The sequence below is a fragment of the Chiloscyllium plagiosum genome, chromosome 36 (assembly GCF_004010195.1).
Source record: "Chiloscyllium plagiosum isolate BGI_BamShark_2017 chromosome 36, ASM401019v2, whole genome shotgun sequence".
NCBI classification, from domain to species: domain Eukaryota; kingdom Metazoa; phylum Chordata; class Chondrichthyes; order Orectolobiformes; family Hemiscylliidae; genus Chiloscyllium; species Chiloscyllium plagiosum.
Window position 1 is genome coordinate 6,282,993 of NC_057745.1, and position 18,195 is coordinate 6,301,187.

Genomic DNA, 18,195 nt, shown 5'->3' on the forward strand with positions numbered 1-18,195 from the left:
CATACTACAGTCTAAAATACCGTATCATTAGCAGAAGCCCAACTGATCTCTAAGCGAATAAAGAGAAAAAAAACAAAACGAATTACCGAAATTACTGGATAAAGACAATAAAAACAAAATTAATTAGTAAGCTTTTATTTATACATACAAAAAGTGAAGTGGAAATATAACAGGACTTTAAAATCACAATTACATGATATATCTTAAATTAAACATGTCAAATTCAAAAGTTCATTAAAATCCTGCAAAATCACATTGTTCAACAACTTCAGCACTGAATAAAGCTTCTTAATCACCAGGATGAATGATGTCACCGTATGGATACCCTTCATGCTCGCTGTCTGTCATTAGCGGTAGCACATCATCCACTTCTTCTTCTTCTTCTGTGTCACCCCACAGATAATCATCCGCTGTACTGTCTAATGCATTTGAAATTCCACATTTGCTTAAATGATTTGAAAACAGTGTCAGTTTTTATTTCCTTCCATGAATCAATGATCCATTCACAGATCAGTGGCAGTGATGGAGCCCATATATTGCCTCCTTTTGTGTATGTTTTTTCTCCATCATGCATCCAATTATTCCACTTCATTCTCATTATGTCCTTAAATGGCTTATTGATACCAACATCTATTGGTTGCAAAACACTTGTAAGTCTGCCGGGAGTCACAGCTATGTCAGTGTTATGTGATGGGGTGTGAGCAACAACATTCTTCACTCAATGTGATCTAAACTGGTCCCAGATGAGCAAACTCTTTTCATTATGTGGTCCATTAGGTTATAAATTCCAAAGTTCCTTGATCCATTTTCTACATTTACCTCCATCCAGCCTTGTGGGTGCACATAGACAACAATTCTTCTTGGAATTATCTCCATTGGCAAAGTTTTTCTCTAAAAAAAAACAGGCATTGGTTTTAACTTGAGTAAACCACCTTTTCTCACGGCCAGTGGTTCTTACAAAGACTGTTTTCTCTCCTTTTTGGTTCACAGTTTGATTCACCGGCATGTCGAGAGTAATAGGCGTTTCATCCGTGTTTCCGATGCATGATAACTTGTAGCCTTCCTTCTGCTGATTTCTGATTTACAAACTGGTGAAACTGTAATATCTTCTAGTTCAGCAGGCAGCTTTTGTGCAATCTTAGTTCTCTGCAGAAGTGTTAAGTCATGCCTTCGCATGAACCTTGCACACTATCCAGCAGTTGCCTTAAAGTCTGAAATTCCATCCTTCTTTGATTAGTTTCGTGGATGGATTCAGGTGGCTTCACAACTAACGCAATTTCCATTTTCAAGTACCCACTCAGCAACTTTTTTTCTCCCGCTGTGGCCATTTGTTGGGTTTACCTCCATTGGCACACTTTCATTTTAGCATTGTCTGAAGTTGGTTCGTTATCTTTCTCCAGTCTCTCACAAGTTTCTCTGAAACACAAAATTCTCTTGTTGCTACACAGTATTTTGTCTTATCTGCAACTTCAATAATTTTCACCTTAAATGCTGCTGTACATTTTTTGTTTTTGCTGGAGGACATTTTTATACAAAATTATGAAGAAATTTCAAAATCTCAACTCGGTATATGACTGTATTCCACAATATTGGTTGTCACCTGACTCTGACCTGAAGCATCTTAAACTTTTGTGATGAATTGGTGTGAATTGTACATCAAATCACATAATAGCACGTTAAAAAACTCATTTCCTCATTATAACATTTATGTACAGGATAATACCTTGACCCACAAATGTAGACTTGTTATCTGTGAAGAACTGGGTCGACTTTCTAGATGGGTATATGAATGGGAAGGGTTTGGAGGGATATGGGCTGGGTGCTGGCAGGTGGGACGAGATTGGGTTGGGATATCTGGTTGGAATGGGCGACTTGTACCGAAGGGTCTGTTTCTGTGCTGTACATCTCTGACGTTTACACAAGATTTATGGAAAATTCCACATTTTTTAGCCAAAAATAGGTTGTTGACTTTTACATGAGATCGATTATTACTCGAGTATATACGGTATTAAATTTTTAATTACATTGAAATTAAACTAATCTAAATCATTTAAAATGTGCCAACAGTTTTGTGGTCCTGATCTCTGCTTTCCAATGGTCCCAGTTTTCAGCTTTTGTTGCTAATATGCTTTCTGAACAGACTCATTCTCATCACCGTAATCACACTCACAACTCTATCTGTCCCTACCCTCCCAGACACAATGCTGCAAGCTGTACTTTCATAATTACTGTCATCATTTGTTTTTGATTTTTGTGATTAGCTAAAATGTATTATATCAGGAGACATTGTTTTTCCCAAAGAAGGAAGTATTTCAGCTGGGATTTCCATTCTGCTGGCTGTCCGGTGATCCAAGCTGAAAATCTCATCTTTGCGTGGTTGTTAGATTGATGTACGACACGATGGCCTGTGAGATTGAGTGGTCCCACAACAACCCCAGAGGAAAGTGGAGAGAATGGAGAAGAACTAGAGACATTTATTATCACATCATCACTTAAAGGCTCCCCCCCACGCCCCCACCAAGAGAGAACTCATCAGAGCTCCAAACTCAAATGTCATTTGAAAGGAAACAGTAAAAGGAGATAGAGTTGACTTGCTTTTTTTTTTCATTTAAAAAAATGCTTGGGGAATAACTGATCCTTGGTACATTCTCTTATTTTCCTAACGTACTCTGTACAGCTGTAATGTAGTGTAAACCTTTTTCTTGATTTTCTCTCTTTTTTTGTATCTACAATTTCTACCTAAGCACTTTGTACCCAAGATGTTGCCATGTGTTGGCATTATTGTACACTTTTCACTGAACTCCTGTTCTTTTGTAACTTGAATATACATGACGATAAACCTCATTTTAATTCTCCATGGCAAGGCGTTTTGACCGTGATGTGAAAGTGCCGGTGTTGAACTAGGCTGGACAAATTCCAAAGTCACATGACACCAGGTTATAGACCAACAGGTTTATGTGAAATCACAAGCTTTTGGGAATGCTCTGAAATTTGACTAATTGGTATCCTCCTCCTCCTCCTCATGTATTTTAATTGTTCCCTATGAAATTTGGCATTCCTGCATCAGTCCTGATGAGTACAAGGCAAAAAGTTCTCTATGTCTGAGTGACTGGTTGAAAGAATAGTTGGTTTTTTTTCTGTGACTCATATTTTCTCATAAAAGTCAGGACATAAGTATTCTATAGGAAAAAACAGAGTAGATAGAGATAAACTATTTCCACTGGTTGGAGATTCTGGAAGTAGGGTGGCATAAATTAAAAGTAAAGACTAGAGACAGATGTTAGGAAGCACTTCTACATACAAGCATGGTGGATGGTTGGAACTGTGTTCCACAAACAGCATTGGAAGCTGGATCCGTTGTTAATCTTAAATATTTGTCTAATCTCAGATTTGTTAAGCAAAACCGTTAAGAGAAATGGGCCAAAAACAGGTTTATGGAGTAAGAGCACAGACAACCATTAAATGGTGGGATAGACTCAGTGGGCTGAATGGCCTCCTTCTGTTCCTATATTCCTATATTATAACAGAAACGACATTTGGCCCATCTGGTCTATGCTATTAATGCTGTACACAAACCTTATTCTCAGCTTCCTACATCTTACCTTATCCTTCTATTCTTATATTTTTATCTCAATTCCTCTAACATAAAAAATGTGGTGGCACGGTGGCTCAGTAGTTAGCACGGTTGCCTCACAGTACCAGGGTCCCAGGTTCGATTCCAGACTTGGGCAACTGTCTGTGTGGAGTTTGCACATTCTCCCTGTGTCTGCGTGGGTTTCCTCCGGGTGCTCCGGTTTCCTCCCACAATCCAAAGATGTGCAGGTCAGGTGAATTGGCCATGCTAAATTGCCCTAGTGTTAGGTGCATTAGTCAGAGGGAAATGGGACTGGGTGGGTTACTCTTTGGAGGGTCGATGTGGATTTCTTGGGCCAAAGGACCTGTTTCCACACTGTAGGGAATCTAATTTAATACAATTCATCTCAAATACTCCACATGGTAACAAGGTCCACATTCTAACCGCTCCTATCAAAGAGTTAAGGTGGCTCAGTGGTTAGCACTGCTGCCTCACAGCGCCAGGGACCTGAGTTCAATTCCATCCTTGGGTGACTGTCTGTGTGGAGTTTGCACTTTCTCCCTGTGTCTATGTGGGTTTCCTCCCACAGTCCAAGATGTGCACATTAGGTGGATTGGCTGTGCTATCTTGCACTGTAGTGTGCAGACTTAGGTGGGTTACCTATGATGTTTGTGAGGTCAGAGTGGGATGCTCTTCGGAGGGTCAGTGCAGACTTGATGGGCTAAAAGTCAAAATTAGAGTGGTGTTGGAAATGCACAGCAGGTCAGAGAGCATCCAAGGAGCAGGAAAATCGACGTTTCGGGCAGGATCCCTTCATCATCATTGATGGGCTGAAAGCATCTTCCCGTTGTAGAATTGTAGTTAGCAGGAAATTGCACCATCTCCTGGCTGATTGTGGAACTGTTACTCCATCAGGATTGCGAGAGAGTGTTAGAATTAGGTTTACACTGTGTTTGAAATTAATTTAAAAGCAGAAGCTGATGGAAATACATAGTTTTTCCTTCAATATCTGCTAAGAGAAAGAGCATTTCAGCTCTGTACTAATTACTTCTCATCGCAGATGCTGACAGTCCTGTTGTGTGTATCCATCATCTTCTATTTTCATGACAGGTTGGATTTTTTTGATACGAGTCTTTAGAGCGGATTTGTTATTTCAGAGTGTTTGAGTGCTACCTCACACTGAGCTGTAGTCTTTTTTTCAAAGAAACACTTCAGATTCAAAGATAAGCTCACATTAGTGGGAAGATTTTATTTCCATTATTGAGCTGCATCGCTACTGTGATGTGACTGCAGTAAAAATACATAGCTGAAGGGAAAAGAATAATTTTTTCTCAGGCTGGAACTTTCTCTTAACATGTGATGTTTCGGATTTTTGAATTTTTATTTCATCTTTCTTTACTGTAGCTGAAACTTGTTTGTGATCTTGATTAGAAAGATCAGCAGGGTTTTTCCACACTGGGACTTTTCCACACTGGGACATTTTTCTGCTGTCTGAGCACCAAGCGTATGTCAAGATTAGAGTGATGCTGGAAAAGCACAGCCAGTCAGGCAGCATCCAAGGAGCAGGAAAATCGACGTTTCATCAGGAATCATTCCAGCACCACTCTAATCTCCAGCATTTGCAGTCCTCACTTTCACCACCATGTGTATGTGACAGGTTCTACTGGTTACAAATGACTGACACTGTCCCATCGTAAAGGTTAGATTATTGCATTCACACATCTCCTTTTACATTCTTGGCATGACCCAGAACACTTCATAGCTAATGCAATGCTTTTTGAATTATAGTCGTTGTTGTAATGTAGGTAACGTTGCAGGAAATTTGCATATAGCAGGATCCCAGAAGTGTCAGTGAAATACTGATCTGGATTCCTGCTTTGAATATTGACTGACAGTTAAGTTCTCCCTAGAACACCACGGATAACTCCACAACTCATAGAATTAGCTTCATAGAATCTTTACCAACATCTGAGGGGATCGACAGGACTTAGGAACACTAGAACATAAGAAGAAAAGAAGGCCATTCAGCCCCTTGAGCCTGTTCCACCATTCAGTGAGCTCATGGCTGATTCGTGGCCTAACTCGTGGCCTTTGGCACGTATCCCTTAATATCTCTGCTTAACAATAGCTGAAGGGAAAAGAATCATTTCTCAGATTTAAAATGAACAATTGATCCAGCATCCCTTGCCATTTGTGGAAGAGAGTTCCCTACCACCCCTTGTGTGTAGAAGTGCTTCTGAACATCTCTCCTGAATGGTCTAGATCTAATTCTCAGACTATGACTGCTAGTTCTAGAATCCCCAACCAGTGGAAATAGTTGACTTACCCTGTGCAGATCCCTTTGATGGTGCAGCATTTAGATCCACACAAATGCAATTGTGAATTACATGCCCGAGTCAAGTTTGAAATAGCAACCTCCGACAGAGGTTCCTACGAAGCACGGCTGATATATTATTGACATCCTGTTGACGAACAAATGAAGAAAGTTTTGCCAAATACCTCTTCATCGAGACCTGGTTTGGATGACAGTGCAGGCTCATTGAGCTTTTTGTTTACTCTGCCCCTACTGCATTACTGTGAGACATGTATGTAAAATACTGCTATCTCTAATATCTTGGTTACTAATCCAACACCTGCCATTTCCTTCCTTTCACATCCCTGCTCTGGTAACTTCTGCACAGGCTAGGCATGCCTTTCATCAATTATAACCGCAGCATCGTGGAGAGGTAAATGACAGCGAGAGGACAATAAGATTTGAAAAATGATCAGCATGCTTCTTGTGTGGGTATTTAACATGCCTGTTCCAACTTCTCCTTGTGCTATTTTAATACTGTGTTAAACAAGTTATAACCAGTGTTAAAATAATGCCAAATCATGCAGAATGAACACATGAAATTGTAATGTGGGAACAGCAGTGATTAGTTTTATTTTGCACCTTATTCTGCTTGGTTACGGCAGCTTCAGTATTTTACTTTGTTCTTAGAACATTACAGCGCAGTACAGGCCCTTTGGCCCTAGATGTTGTGTTAATGTGTGAAAAGAATCTGAACCTAATCTAACCTACACTATTTAATTTTTAATCCATATATACCGATAGAAAGTGTTAAGGTTTTCCTTGACCCTATCTGCCAATGACTTCTCATGTCCCCTCCTGGCTCTTCTTAGCTCTCTCTTTAGGTCTTTCCTGGCTAACTTGTAACTCTCAAGTGCCCTAACTGAACCTTCTCATCTACATACTGTGTCAGGAATTGGACACACTGGACTTGAATTATAGTATTCCCAATCAATATTTGGAAAGTTGAAGTTCCCCAAAACAATTAGCCTGTCACTGTCACTCCAATCGAGAATCATCTTTGCTATCCTTTCCTCTAAATCTCTGAAATTATTCGGAGGCCTATAGAAAAATCCCAACAGGGTGACCTCTCTTTTCCTGTTTCTAACCTCAGCCCAGAGCTGAAAATGTGTTGCTGGAAAAGCGCAGCAGGTCAGGCAGCATCCAAGGAGCAGGAGAATCGACGTTTCGGGCATGAGCCTTTCTTCAGGAAAGGCTGATCTCCAGCAACTGCAATCCTCACTTTCTCCTAACCTCAGCCCATACTACCTCAGTAGACTAGTCTTCAAACATCCTTTCTGCCACCACAATGCTGTCCTTGATTAACAATGCCACACCTCCCCCTCTTTTACCATCTTCTCTGTTCTTACTGAAACATCAAAATCCCAGAACCTGCAATAACCATTCCTGTCCCTGCTCAACCCATGTCTCCGAAATGGCCACAACATCAAAGTCCCAGGTACTAACCCATGCTGCAAGTTCCCCCATCTTATTCTGGATGCTCCTGGCATTGAAGTAAACGCACTTCAAACCAACTTCTTGCTTGCCGGTGCCCTCTGGCGAACTTGAAATCTTATTTCTGACCTCCCTACTCTCAACCTCCTGTATAATGGAACTACAAGTTCCCCCTGCTGAATTAATTTAAACCCTCCCAAAGAGTTTTAGCAAATTTTCCCCCCCAGGATATTGGTACCCCTCTGGTTTAGATGAAGACCATCCTGTTTGTAGAGGTCCAACCTACCCCAGAAAGAGCCCCAATTATCCAGGAATCCAAAACCCTCCCTCCTGCACCATTCCTGTGGCCATGTGTTCAATCCCTCTCTTTCCCTATCCCTGACCTTGCTAGCACGTGGCACGGGCAACAGACCAGAGATAACAACTCTATTTGTCCTAGCTCTAAGCTTCCACCCTAGCTCCCTGAATTTCTGCTTTAAATCCCCATCTCTCTTCCTACCTATGTCGTTGGTGCCTTTGTGAACCACGACTTGGGGCTGCTCCCCCTCGCCTGCAAGGATCCCGAAAATATGATTAGAGACATCACGAACCCTGGCACCTTGGAGACAACACACCAACCGTGAGTCTCTCTCGTTCCCACAGAACCTCCTGTCTGGCCCCTAACTATGGAGTCCCCAATGACTACTGCTCTGCTCCTCTTCCCCCTTCCCTTCTGAGAAACAGGGACAGACTCTGTGCCAAAGACCTGTACCCCATGACTTACCCTGGTAAGTCCACCCCCAAAAGTATCCAAAATATTATACTTGTTGTTGAGGGGAACGCCACAGGGGATCCCTGCACTGTCTGCTGGTTCCCTTTCCATTCCCTGATAGTAACTTGTCTACCTTCTTCTTGTACCTGAGGTGTCACTACCTCTCTGTGACTCCTCTCAATAACCCCCTCCGCCTCCTGAATGATCTGAAGTTCATCCAGTTCCAGCTCCAGTTCCCTAACGTGATTTTCAAGGGGTTGGGTGTGCTTCCTGCAGTTGCAGTTAGCAGGGACACTCTAATGGCGACCCTTATCTCCCAGGACGAACATTCAACTGCCCTAATCTCCATTCCCACTATTTTAACTTCCCAATGAGACTACTGAAAACGCCTTGCAGGCCAAGCTAATTTTAGTCCCCTTTCCACTAACTGGAGGAACCCCACAATCATAGTGACAGCATCCAGTGAAATATCCTAGGAAGGTTTCCCTGCGATTTCCAACCTCACCCCTGGACTTTCTCCCAAGACACACACTCCACGTTGTGAGCCCCATTCTCGCTTCTTGGAGCCGTGAAACTCAGAAACGTGGCTGCATGGCCTACCCATCTCAGGTAGAAACCATTCCTTTGACCCTATTGTCGCTATGTGAGGTAGAACACTTCCTCACCATGGCCCTGTCTCAATTGCCATTGAGCCCTCAGTGAAAGACAGTGGCAGGATTGAAAGGGCCTCGGAGATTCGGTGACAAGGTGAGCTCTGATCCCAGGCCCCCACCTCAGCACCAACACCACCACTCTGCCCCATCTATTATCTTGTGGATAACTCGAGACATCCATGCTGAAATATCAGTGTGGAGTGTTTGAGTTCATAGCCTCAATAAAATTGCCTTGTCATGTTTGTTTTGCTTGAGTTTGGCTACTTTTCTTTGGGAACTAGACCAATCTTGTACAGTGTGAAGGTGAAGTGCTCTTGATTTGCTGCATGTGTTGGTTTATGTTGATTGTAACTGTAACCCTCTGTCCTTGTTCTGTGTATTTTGAACTGCATTATTTTCTTTCTTCAGTGTGGTGTGGGTGCTGAGTCATGCAAACCAAAGACAAAATCCCAGTTTCGAAATCAGCCTGGTCAATTCCAGCCTGCAACATTACAAGACGGCTGTGCAGCTGTAGGAGGGGTCAAGGGAAGGGGTCGTTGGATGAGGGGGTTTGGGGAATTACACTTGCAGCTGACATCCTGCTTTCCTGGTGGATGATGCGAGGAGACAGAACAGGATCTGGCTTGGGTGTGCTACCCCATGTGGTAGATCAGCCTAATGGTATTCACCACCCGAGTGGCAATGCAAGAAGTGGCCATTTGGATGGGACAAGGAAGGGAGGGTCTCGTCCACCCCCTCCCTCCTCCACTCCATCTTCAACCCCTGGGATAGCTGCAATAAGCAAACAGAGTGCATGTTGGAATTGAACCTGCATTGAACTGACCGAAACAAATCTCAAATTCCCGCCATTTCCACATTCAACTGTAATTCAGGAGATGGGGTGGGGCAGTGGGGGGAGGTTATTCAGGTTAAAAGAAATACTGAAGAGTACTTTACATACCTCATGATTGCTTTTGTTTCAGATCTCCGGAACTGGATCATCCCAACCTGAGTAAAGTACTGCGGATTGTGGCCTTTGCTTATCCGTATTTCTTTGACAACATCCCACTGTTTTACAGGGTAGGTCTGTGAGAAAGCAGCATCGATGCAACATCTTAAGATGTCAGTTCTGTAGTCAGTAGGCCCCCGTGTTTATATGCCTCCGATCTCCTGTCCAATCAATGGCCCTCCTGTGAATTGGGTCCGAAATGGAAAATAGGAACAGGAGTAGGCCATTGGCCCTTCGAGCTTGCTCTGCTGTTCAATCCGAACATGGCTGATCCTCTGCCTCAAGACTATATTCCCCATGGAGGCCAGAATTCCTTCACCAAATCACCCTTTATTTACATGTGCACAGAATATGGACTTTGACCAGAGTCAGTCCCTAGAGTGAGGAGAGTCCCTGTGACTCCTGTTTATATCTGTCAGCCAGGATTCCCTGATGGGCCCAGGTTCACAACCCCATTTGGGGAACTCATCCTACAAGATCCACCAGGCCAACCTCGTTCCAATCACCACACACTTTCTCTCCATACCCCTTGGCGCCTGCAACATCTTAAAAGTTTATCATTCTCTTTCTGGAATGTACTCGGTGACCTGACTTCCTCATGGTGGCAAATTCCACGCCCTCTGAATGAAGAAATGTTTCCTCATCTCTGTATCCTGAGACTGCGACCCCTGGTCCGAGACTGCCCAATTAGAGCAAGCATCCTCTCTGTAACTAATCGATCCAATCCTGTTAGAATTTTTATACATTTCAATGAGACCCCCTCTCTGTGAGGGCAAGGGTGAGGTGATAGCCTCCGACAGTCAGAGATTATATTATTGACTGGCTTACCCAGTTAATGCAACAAGTCACTGAGCAATAAGATCTGAGTCAGCCCAGTTTGTATCACGTTGGTTAATCCCAGGCAGAGTGGTATCAGGAGGGACTAAAGATAATCTCCCCATCTCTTAGTATGGCAGGGTCAGTCATAATTATCCAGCATCTCCTGTCGGGAAGCAAGGCTTGCTGGAGTTGGCTATGAAGACTGTTGCAGAGGAATAGCCAGCTAATATTCGGCTGAGAAATTTTCAGGCTCTGAAATCTGAGTGTCAGCACAAAAACAATTTGATTCACCTTTGTCCTGACCTTGTGTGGTCTCTGATGGAGCCGCAATCTCAAACTCCTTTGGATTCTTCAATGGGATGTAGGCATCAAAGGTAAGGCCAGCTTCGGTTGCTCATCCCGAATTGACCAAATGGGCTACGGTAGGTCACCACCTTTAAACTGCTGCAGTCTGCACAGGAAAACAAGCAGTAGAAGGAGAAGCAGACCATTCAGCCCATCAATGCTGCTACTCACTACTTTCAAAGCTGATCTTACGTTTCAATTCCACTTTCCTATCTAATCTATTGATTCCCTACCTTTTGAGGTAGAGAATTCCAAACACTCTCAACCCTTTGAGTGAGGAATTCTGGTCACCCTTCTAAAGAAAAGATGTTGTTAAATTTGAGGATGCAGGAAATATTTCCAAGGATGTTGCAAGGGCTGGAGGGTGTGAACGATAGGGAGAGGCTGAATAGGCTGGGGCTGTTCTTCTTAGACCGTGGAGGCTGAGGGGTGACCTTATCGGTTTATAAAATCATGAGGGGCATGGAGAGGATGAATAGCCAAGATCTTTCTCCTAAGGTGAAACTAGAGGGCATAGGTTTAGGGTGAGAGGGGAAGGGTTAAAAAAAGACCCGAGGGGAAAACAGAGGGTGGTGCGTGTATGGAATGAGCTGCCAGAGGAAGTGGTGGAGGTTGGCACAATTACACCATTTAAAAGGCATCTGGATGGGTACATGAATAGGAAGGGTTTGGAGGGATATGGACTAAATGCTGGCAAATGGGACTAGGTCAGATTGGGATGTCGGGTCAGCATGGATGAGTTAGACCAAAGGGTGGTGTTTCCATGGTGTATGACTCTATAAGAAAACTTCTAGTTATCACATCCTTAAGTGATTGTTCCTTATCCTGATACAGTGCACCTGAAGGAACAGCAGAAACTCTCAGGATTTCCTTCCGACCCTTTCTGAATCTTATTGGAGATGGCTGCTCACCTTTCTAAACTCCAGAGAATGTAGAGTCATTGGGGTCCAATGATCAGAAACAGGCCCTTCAGGCCATCAGTTCTATATCATTCAAACACAAGCACCAAACTAGTTTAATATTGACCCAGTTTACGTAGCCTCTCAGTCGAGGACAGCTCCCTCACCCACAGGGCTGATGAGAAGGAGGATCTGAAAAAATTAAGCACACACAGGGTGTAGATTTTGTTCCCACTCTCCCCTTTCCACACCCCCCCCCCCATTCTCCTGATTTATGAGAATTTTGAGTAGGAGTCTTCAAGGATTTGCATACTGAAGGTGCCTACATTTGAGGTGGGTAGCTGGCACATTTGAAATTTGCCTGTTTTCAATGTAGCAACAACGCATGTCTACAGGAAATTGGGAGGGTGTCATAGTGACCCAAAATGGGTTCCTCCTCGTGCTAATTTTACCACCAAAAATTGGACTTGTCACCAATTTCCTCTCCCTTGTAGTGTCATGCATAAGTGATGCAGTGGGGTTTGAGGGTTGGTTTGCTCAGTTGGCTGGATGGCTAGTTTCTGATGCCAATAGTTTGCGTTTCCTACACCAGTTAAGTTACCACGAAGGCCATACTTCTCAATCTTACCTGAGGCATGGTGACCTTTAGGTTAAACTCACCACCAGTTGTCTCTAATGCCCTATGGGGGACTATGGTAACTTTGCCTTATGTACAGGGAGGTATAAGTACCAGCTGAAGCCAGTACACTTGAGAAAAACCGACTATTTAAATATTGGGGTCAGACTATTGTTGGGTTTTTAAAAATCTATGACTGTAAATGGTGTGTAAAGTGTATAAATCAAATACAAGTGAAATGAACATACCAATGAACAAACCATCCTCGAAAAACAAAGGACAAGAAAATGTTAGAGGCTTTGTTATTTTTAAAAAATAGAATTGTGTAAAGCTGGAGCAACAAGGTTTGTATTTTGATTTCTTTCATGATCATTCATGGGCATTAGCTGGGCCTGCCTTTGTTACCTGTCCCTTATTGCCCATGGGAGGGTGGTAGGCTTGAACCTCTGTACTCCGCTAGCGATCAGTAGACTTGGTGCTGCTGGCGGTTAGTTTCCTGGATTTTTGACCCAGCGACACCGAAGGAACAACGATATATTTCCAAATCATGCTGCTGCATGGCTTGAAGGGCAGGTTTCCGCACTGAGAAAAACCTTTCACCCTCAATGATCTATGCCAGTACTTCTGCTCCGCACAAAGCTCTACCCATCTTAATGCATTGAACATGATCAGCATCTCCCCCTCTCTCTCAGGCACTTAGCTACATCAGTGCTGTTCAGCTCAGCTCCACTAGCTGTGTGATGATGGGTTTCACATGCTCTATCAGGATCCTGGGCTACTCTGTCACAGGAGAAAGTGAGGTCTGCAGATGCTGGAGATCAAAGTTGAAACTTTATTGCTGGAACAGCACAGCAGGTCAGGCAGCATCCAGGGAACAGGAGATTCGACGTTTCGGGCACAGGCCCTTCTTCAGCTTTTAAACCAGATTGAGTTTCACCGTGATTTCCACACTGCTTCAATAATGAAAAGGAAACAGCAGCTATTTCATTAACATCCTTGTCATGGTGTAAAGCTGGTGAAACATTTCCAAAATCAAAAAATATTTCCTCCTGAAGTTGAAAGTCTGAAAACTGTGTGAAGACAGTTTCTCAAGGTTACTAAAGGCATCGCAACAAAGACCAGCCCAGCCAGTGACGTCCATATCCCATGAATGATTCTATTAAAAAAATTTGGGATTTTAGCTATTTGTTGTTAAATGAACTGAACCAGTTTCTGTTTTATTTTTTCTCTGTGTGCAGTTGTTCCTATGCTCCGGGGAAGGTTGTGCTCACAATGAAACAGTTCCTATCCACTACAGACATGTGGCACTTGCCTTTCTGACTTGCTTCCTGTTTGTGACACACTTACCGGAGCGCCTTGCTCCAGGGAGGTTTGACTACATCGGTAAGGAGTTGGGAAAAGTTGGAATCTCTGTGCTATAATAAGCTCAATGTTATCCTTAGTTTTGTGATCCTTTGTGTTACTCCATTATTGCCAACCCCATGAATTAACCCCTTAGTATGTCCAAAATTGTGGGTAGGATGAAACGGAACCAGGTTTGAAACTGATGCTTGCAGGTTAACCTCAATAACCCATGGCTCTGCATCACAGCGTTGTTCCAGAAATGTGACCATTGGCATCCAGTTTTAAATGTGGAAATATGTAGACAACTTCTTCAAAGTTGAATCAAGACCAACAATCCAATGCCAGTAAAAGCTGGTAACATCTGCTTTGGCTGTGAAAAGGACATACAACAGATAATGTAAGAGGAGTCCCAGGGCATTTTTCAAAAGTATAATGAATGTGTTTTCGTTTGGGTTTTTGTCCCTTTCCCTCTTGACACTAGTGGTGCTCATGTGACCACACAGCACTAACCTGCAGAGCATTTGGTCTCCCCTAGATTCTGACCAGGTCAGCTCCTTTCGAGTCTCTAGCAGTCCACAGTACAGTAAATGTTGATTAATTATACAAGTTCACTGTTGCTGTTTTACTTTGTAACATTATATTCATTATATTACGCAGGGCATCAGGGTGCTCAATTCAGAGAGAACCAACAAAGAGACTTGAAGTTGGAGTCAGGGTTTGAATAAGACATGATCTAGGCCAACAAACCACAAACTCCGTCAATACTGTTTTTGCCCCTGTATTGTGTGTACTAATACCCAGGAAGGTGTTTGATTCAATGACCTGCACCTAAAACTTCTTTCTGAACTTAAGCAGTGCTTAACTTCCACCAGGTTTGAAAGGGATGAAGTTAGAGAGCTACGGAGATAGGGCTGGAGAACGGGACAAGCTGGGTAGCTCTTTGGGGAGCTGGTACCTACACAATGGATATAAAATTCTATGATTCTAAGTCAGTAAAGGCACATTTGAGTTTGGAATCTCTCCACGTACGGAATTATGGCTGTTCCTTCTTTATATTCTGAACCATTCCATTAGCATTCACTTTCACTTTCAAATGCCCAGAGGTCTTACAACTTTAATAGAGTGCTTTCTATGTTGAAATGAATTGTGGGAAGATGTGCCTCTATGGCAAATCACTGGGAGATCATTTTCCTTCCCCCCACAGGTAGTAAGTTAACAGTGTGTGAGAAAGTAAGAACACAAATGCATCTGCTTGCAACATTTTTTTCATTGATAATATGTTTTTGAGTCTATTGTTTCAGGTTTGCAAGTTTTATGACCGTCTCCATTCACAATGTATTCCTTCCAGGTCATAGCCACCAGCTGTTTCACATCTGTGCAATCATCGGTACTCATTTCCAAATGGAGGCGATCATAATGGACATGACATTGCGCCACTCTTGGCTCTCACTTCATGCACCATTGCCCTCTTTCATGGGCACCATAGGTGCCCTTGGTTTTGCCCTTGTGTTGAACCTCCTGATCGTTGCACTATTCTCCCTGGCTCTGTACTGGACACCAAAGTTGCCTGAACTGAGATATGAATACTTGAATGAGAAGTTCAAGACGGATGAGGATGTCACGCCACGATTCTTGACCCGGCTGGTGAAGAGGCCGAGAGTCTTGAAGGAGTGAGAATGATTAGACTAACCCTTCAGCTGTCGCTATGGTGACGTAGGAAGAAATGAAGTACATTCCTGTTTAAATTGGATATGTCTCCCAAATAACGGGCTGTGCCTTTTAATGGTACATAGTAATCTTTAATAAGCTTGTGTCTGATGATGTGGATATTTATATTAGACAGTACGGGTGTTTATTTACTGTGGTTAGAAGATGGCCCTTGGGGCTAGTGGAAGGTCAGTTCAACTACAGCAGCCCATGTTTGATCACTGGTACCCAATAAGCACATCCATCATGGAATACATCATTGCACCTTTCCTCTAGGTTAGATGTAGATTGTGTTCTCAGAGGACTGGATTTCAGAGTTTTAGGAAGATGAATAGACAAGTTTTGAGTTAACTGGAGAACCCTTGTCATAGGGCTGATTAGGGATTAGTTATTAACCTTACTTTAAGAATATTTCCAAATTGACCTGTTCAGAGATTTCATTACAGATCTCTGAAGCAAGTGGCACTTGAACCTGGGACATTTGATTTAGAGGTAAGGTGTTGAACTATGTCATCACCATTAGAGCTGTAATCTTATTGTCCATCCTTTCAGGGATAGTCAATAAATGCTGGCGTAGTTAATGATGTCAACATCCTGTGAATGATTTTGAAAAGAAAAGCTGCAGTGACCTCAATCTGGCCCCAGTTGTGGCTATAGATCAGGCACGGCAACCAATCGCATGACTAAATGTTTCTGCTGGGTTTCCCAGTGTTTCTCTGTGACTCCATTGAGGACAGGGTCATTTCTCACATCTCCAACACTATCTTCAAAGTTTCCACTGATTAAAGGCCAAGGGGAATGGGCTTGCCCATCAACTGGGTGGGGGAGGGGGGGCCACTGAGGGTGGAGGGCAATTGGGACGCCCTTCAGCTCTTTGCAGATTGGCAGTCCCATTGGCCAAGGTGGGAGTTGAGCGTCAGAGAAGGGAAAAGATGTGGATCATTTTTAAATATAAATACATATCAGAACAGACCAATGCTGCCAGGCTGTGAGCATAGCATAGAGGGGCAATTACACCACCTCTCCCACCCTGCCCCTCAAACCTGTAAGGAAGCTGCCAGAAATTGCAGCTGCAGTCCAATGGTGCAGATGGTGGGGGCGGGATAGAAGTGGAGTTTCTCGTGGGATCACACAGCAGCCCACCCACCCCCACCCCTTGATACCACCACCTCAGCCTGAACTAACCTCAGGCTGATCTGGGCTGGCCACGCACATTGACTGGAAATCCCAGGTAGTGCGGAGAAGTGACTCCATTCTGTTATCCCTAGCAGGCTATCAGCAGCTTGCAGGTGGGTGACCACTCTGACCCTCGACCAGTCTCTGAACATGGCTCAAGATCAGGATCGTGGTGCCATTGCTGACACAATCCTAGAAGGAGGAATCAGTAAAACATGTGAGTGGCCTGATTCATTCTGAATATGTCATATATCGGAGCGTTTCCAAGCATTTTACTGGTTTCTCCTTCCGGGAATAACCTGTGACATGAAAACCATGACTCCAGGTGACTTCTGTGGCCTCTGTATTTACTCAATGGCCATGTTTAGAATGAGGTCTAATTGTGAGGGTACGGGTGGTCTGTGTTGCCAGTCTAAACCAGACCATGGGAAATTAAAGCATTGTTGAAGCGGGAGTGTTGGGAGCTTTACAAGAACAACTTACTTTTACATAGCACTGTAACAAAAACCATCGAAAAGTGCTTCACACGAATGTAAACAAACAAGCCTTTGTATCTAGTCACAAAAGAAGATATTAGAACAGATCCAAATGCATGGTCAAAGTTCAAGCTACATAGCTTCAGGTGAGAGAGAGAGAGAGAGAATTTGATCTGTTTGGAGAGGAATTTCAGAGCTTAAGCCAAAGGGAGCTGGACAAAAGCAGCCGATAGTAAATTGGGCCATTGACGTTTATCATTAGGGGCAGGAATTGCAAGAACACAATTTGTGGAGGGGTTATAGAATTCATGAGGCTACCAGGATGGAGAGGAGTGAGGAAGAGAGACCATGGAAGGGTGTCTGAAGGCAAGGGTAAGAACTTTTAAAGAGAATTTTAAAACTTGACACTGCATCTAAGCCTGTAGATCAATGTCTAAATGTGGTCTCTAGAAAATTGGTTCACATACTTGCCGCCCTTTCCTGAAATGCCTGGAAAGAGATCTTTCATTTTAACATTCCCAAAAGGTTTCTTGTGTGGCTTCTAACTTTCTTGAAAATAGGTGGGAGGAAACTTCTCATCGCTATGAGCTGGCTGCATGACAAAGACTTCCTAAGCTTATCTCATTGAGAGAAATTAACAAGAAGTGATTCTAAAATGAAAGAGAATTTCTGCTTTTTCTCAGAAGAATGCTCCCCTCCCATCTTCCAAAAACATTTCCAGTCGTCTTTTTTCTAAGAATCCTTCAATATTGTTACATTTCAACCTCAGAGCGAAATCCATAGACTAACAAATTAGTGTCACTTCCTTGAATGTTGCAGACCAGGATTGAAATTTCAGAAATGTCCATCACATGTTCCTTCTCTGGGTCTTGGAGGGGGATACAGAGGAGATTTATTAGAATAGTACCCACGGATTAAGTTCTCCTGTTTTCAGAGGAGCTGTGATGGTTTTCATTAGAGAATAGAAGGCTAAGGGCAATTGGATTACAAAAGCTCAAAAGTGACGTCTTTTTTTTTCCGTTCATTGATTGTGATGGTGCAAACTTGGTCGAAAAACTGA

General features: G+C 43.2%; 1 protein-coding gene across 2 annotated transcripts in view; it reads left to right on the forward strand.

Moving 5' to 3' along the window:
* Nucleotides 1–17,200, forward strand: part of LOC122540912 (membrane progestin receptor gamma-B-like) — an 80,727-nt gene extending 63,527 nt beyond the window's left edge. For both annotated transcript variants that reach the window (XM_043677200.1, XM_043677201.1), the window contains exons 6-8: nt 9,728–9,824; nt 13,671–13,815; nt 15,125–17,200. In XM_043677200.1, the coding sequence (XP_043533135.1) occupies nt 9,728–9,824; nt 13,671–13,815; nt 15,125–15,450 (568 nt within the window). In that variant the 3' untranslated portion in view covers nt 15,451–17,200. The remainder of the gene's footprint in view (nt 1–9,727; nt 9,825–13,670; nt 13,816–15,124) is intronic.
* The last annotated feature ends 995 nt before the right edge of the window (nt 17,201–18,195 follow it).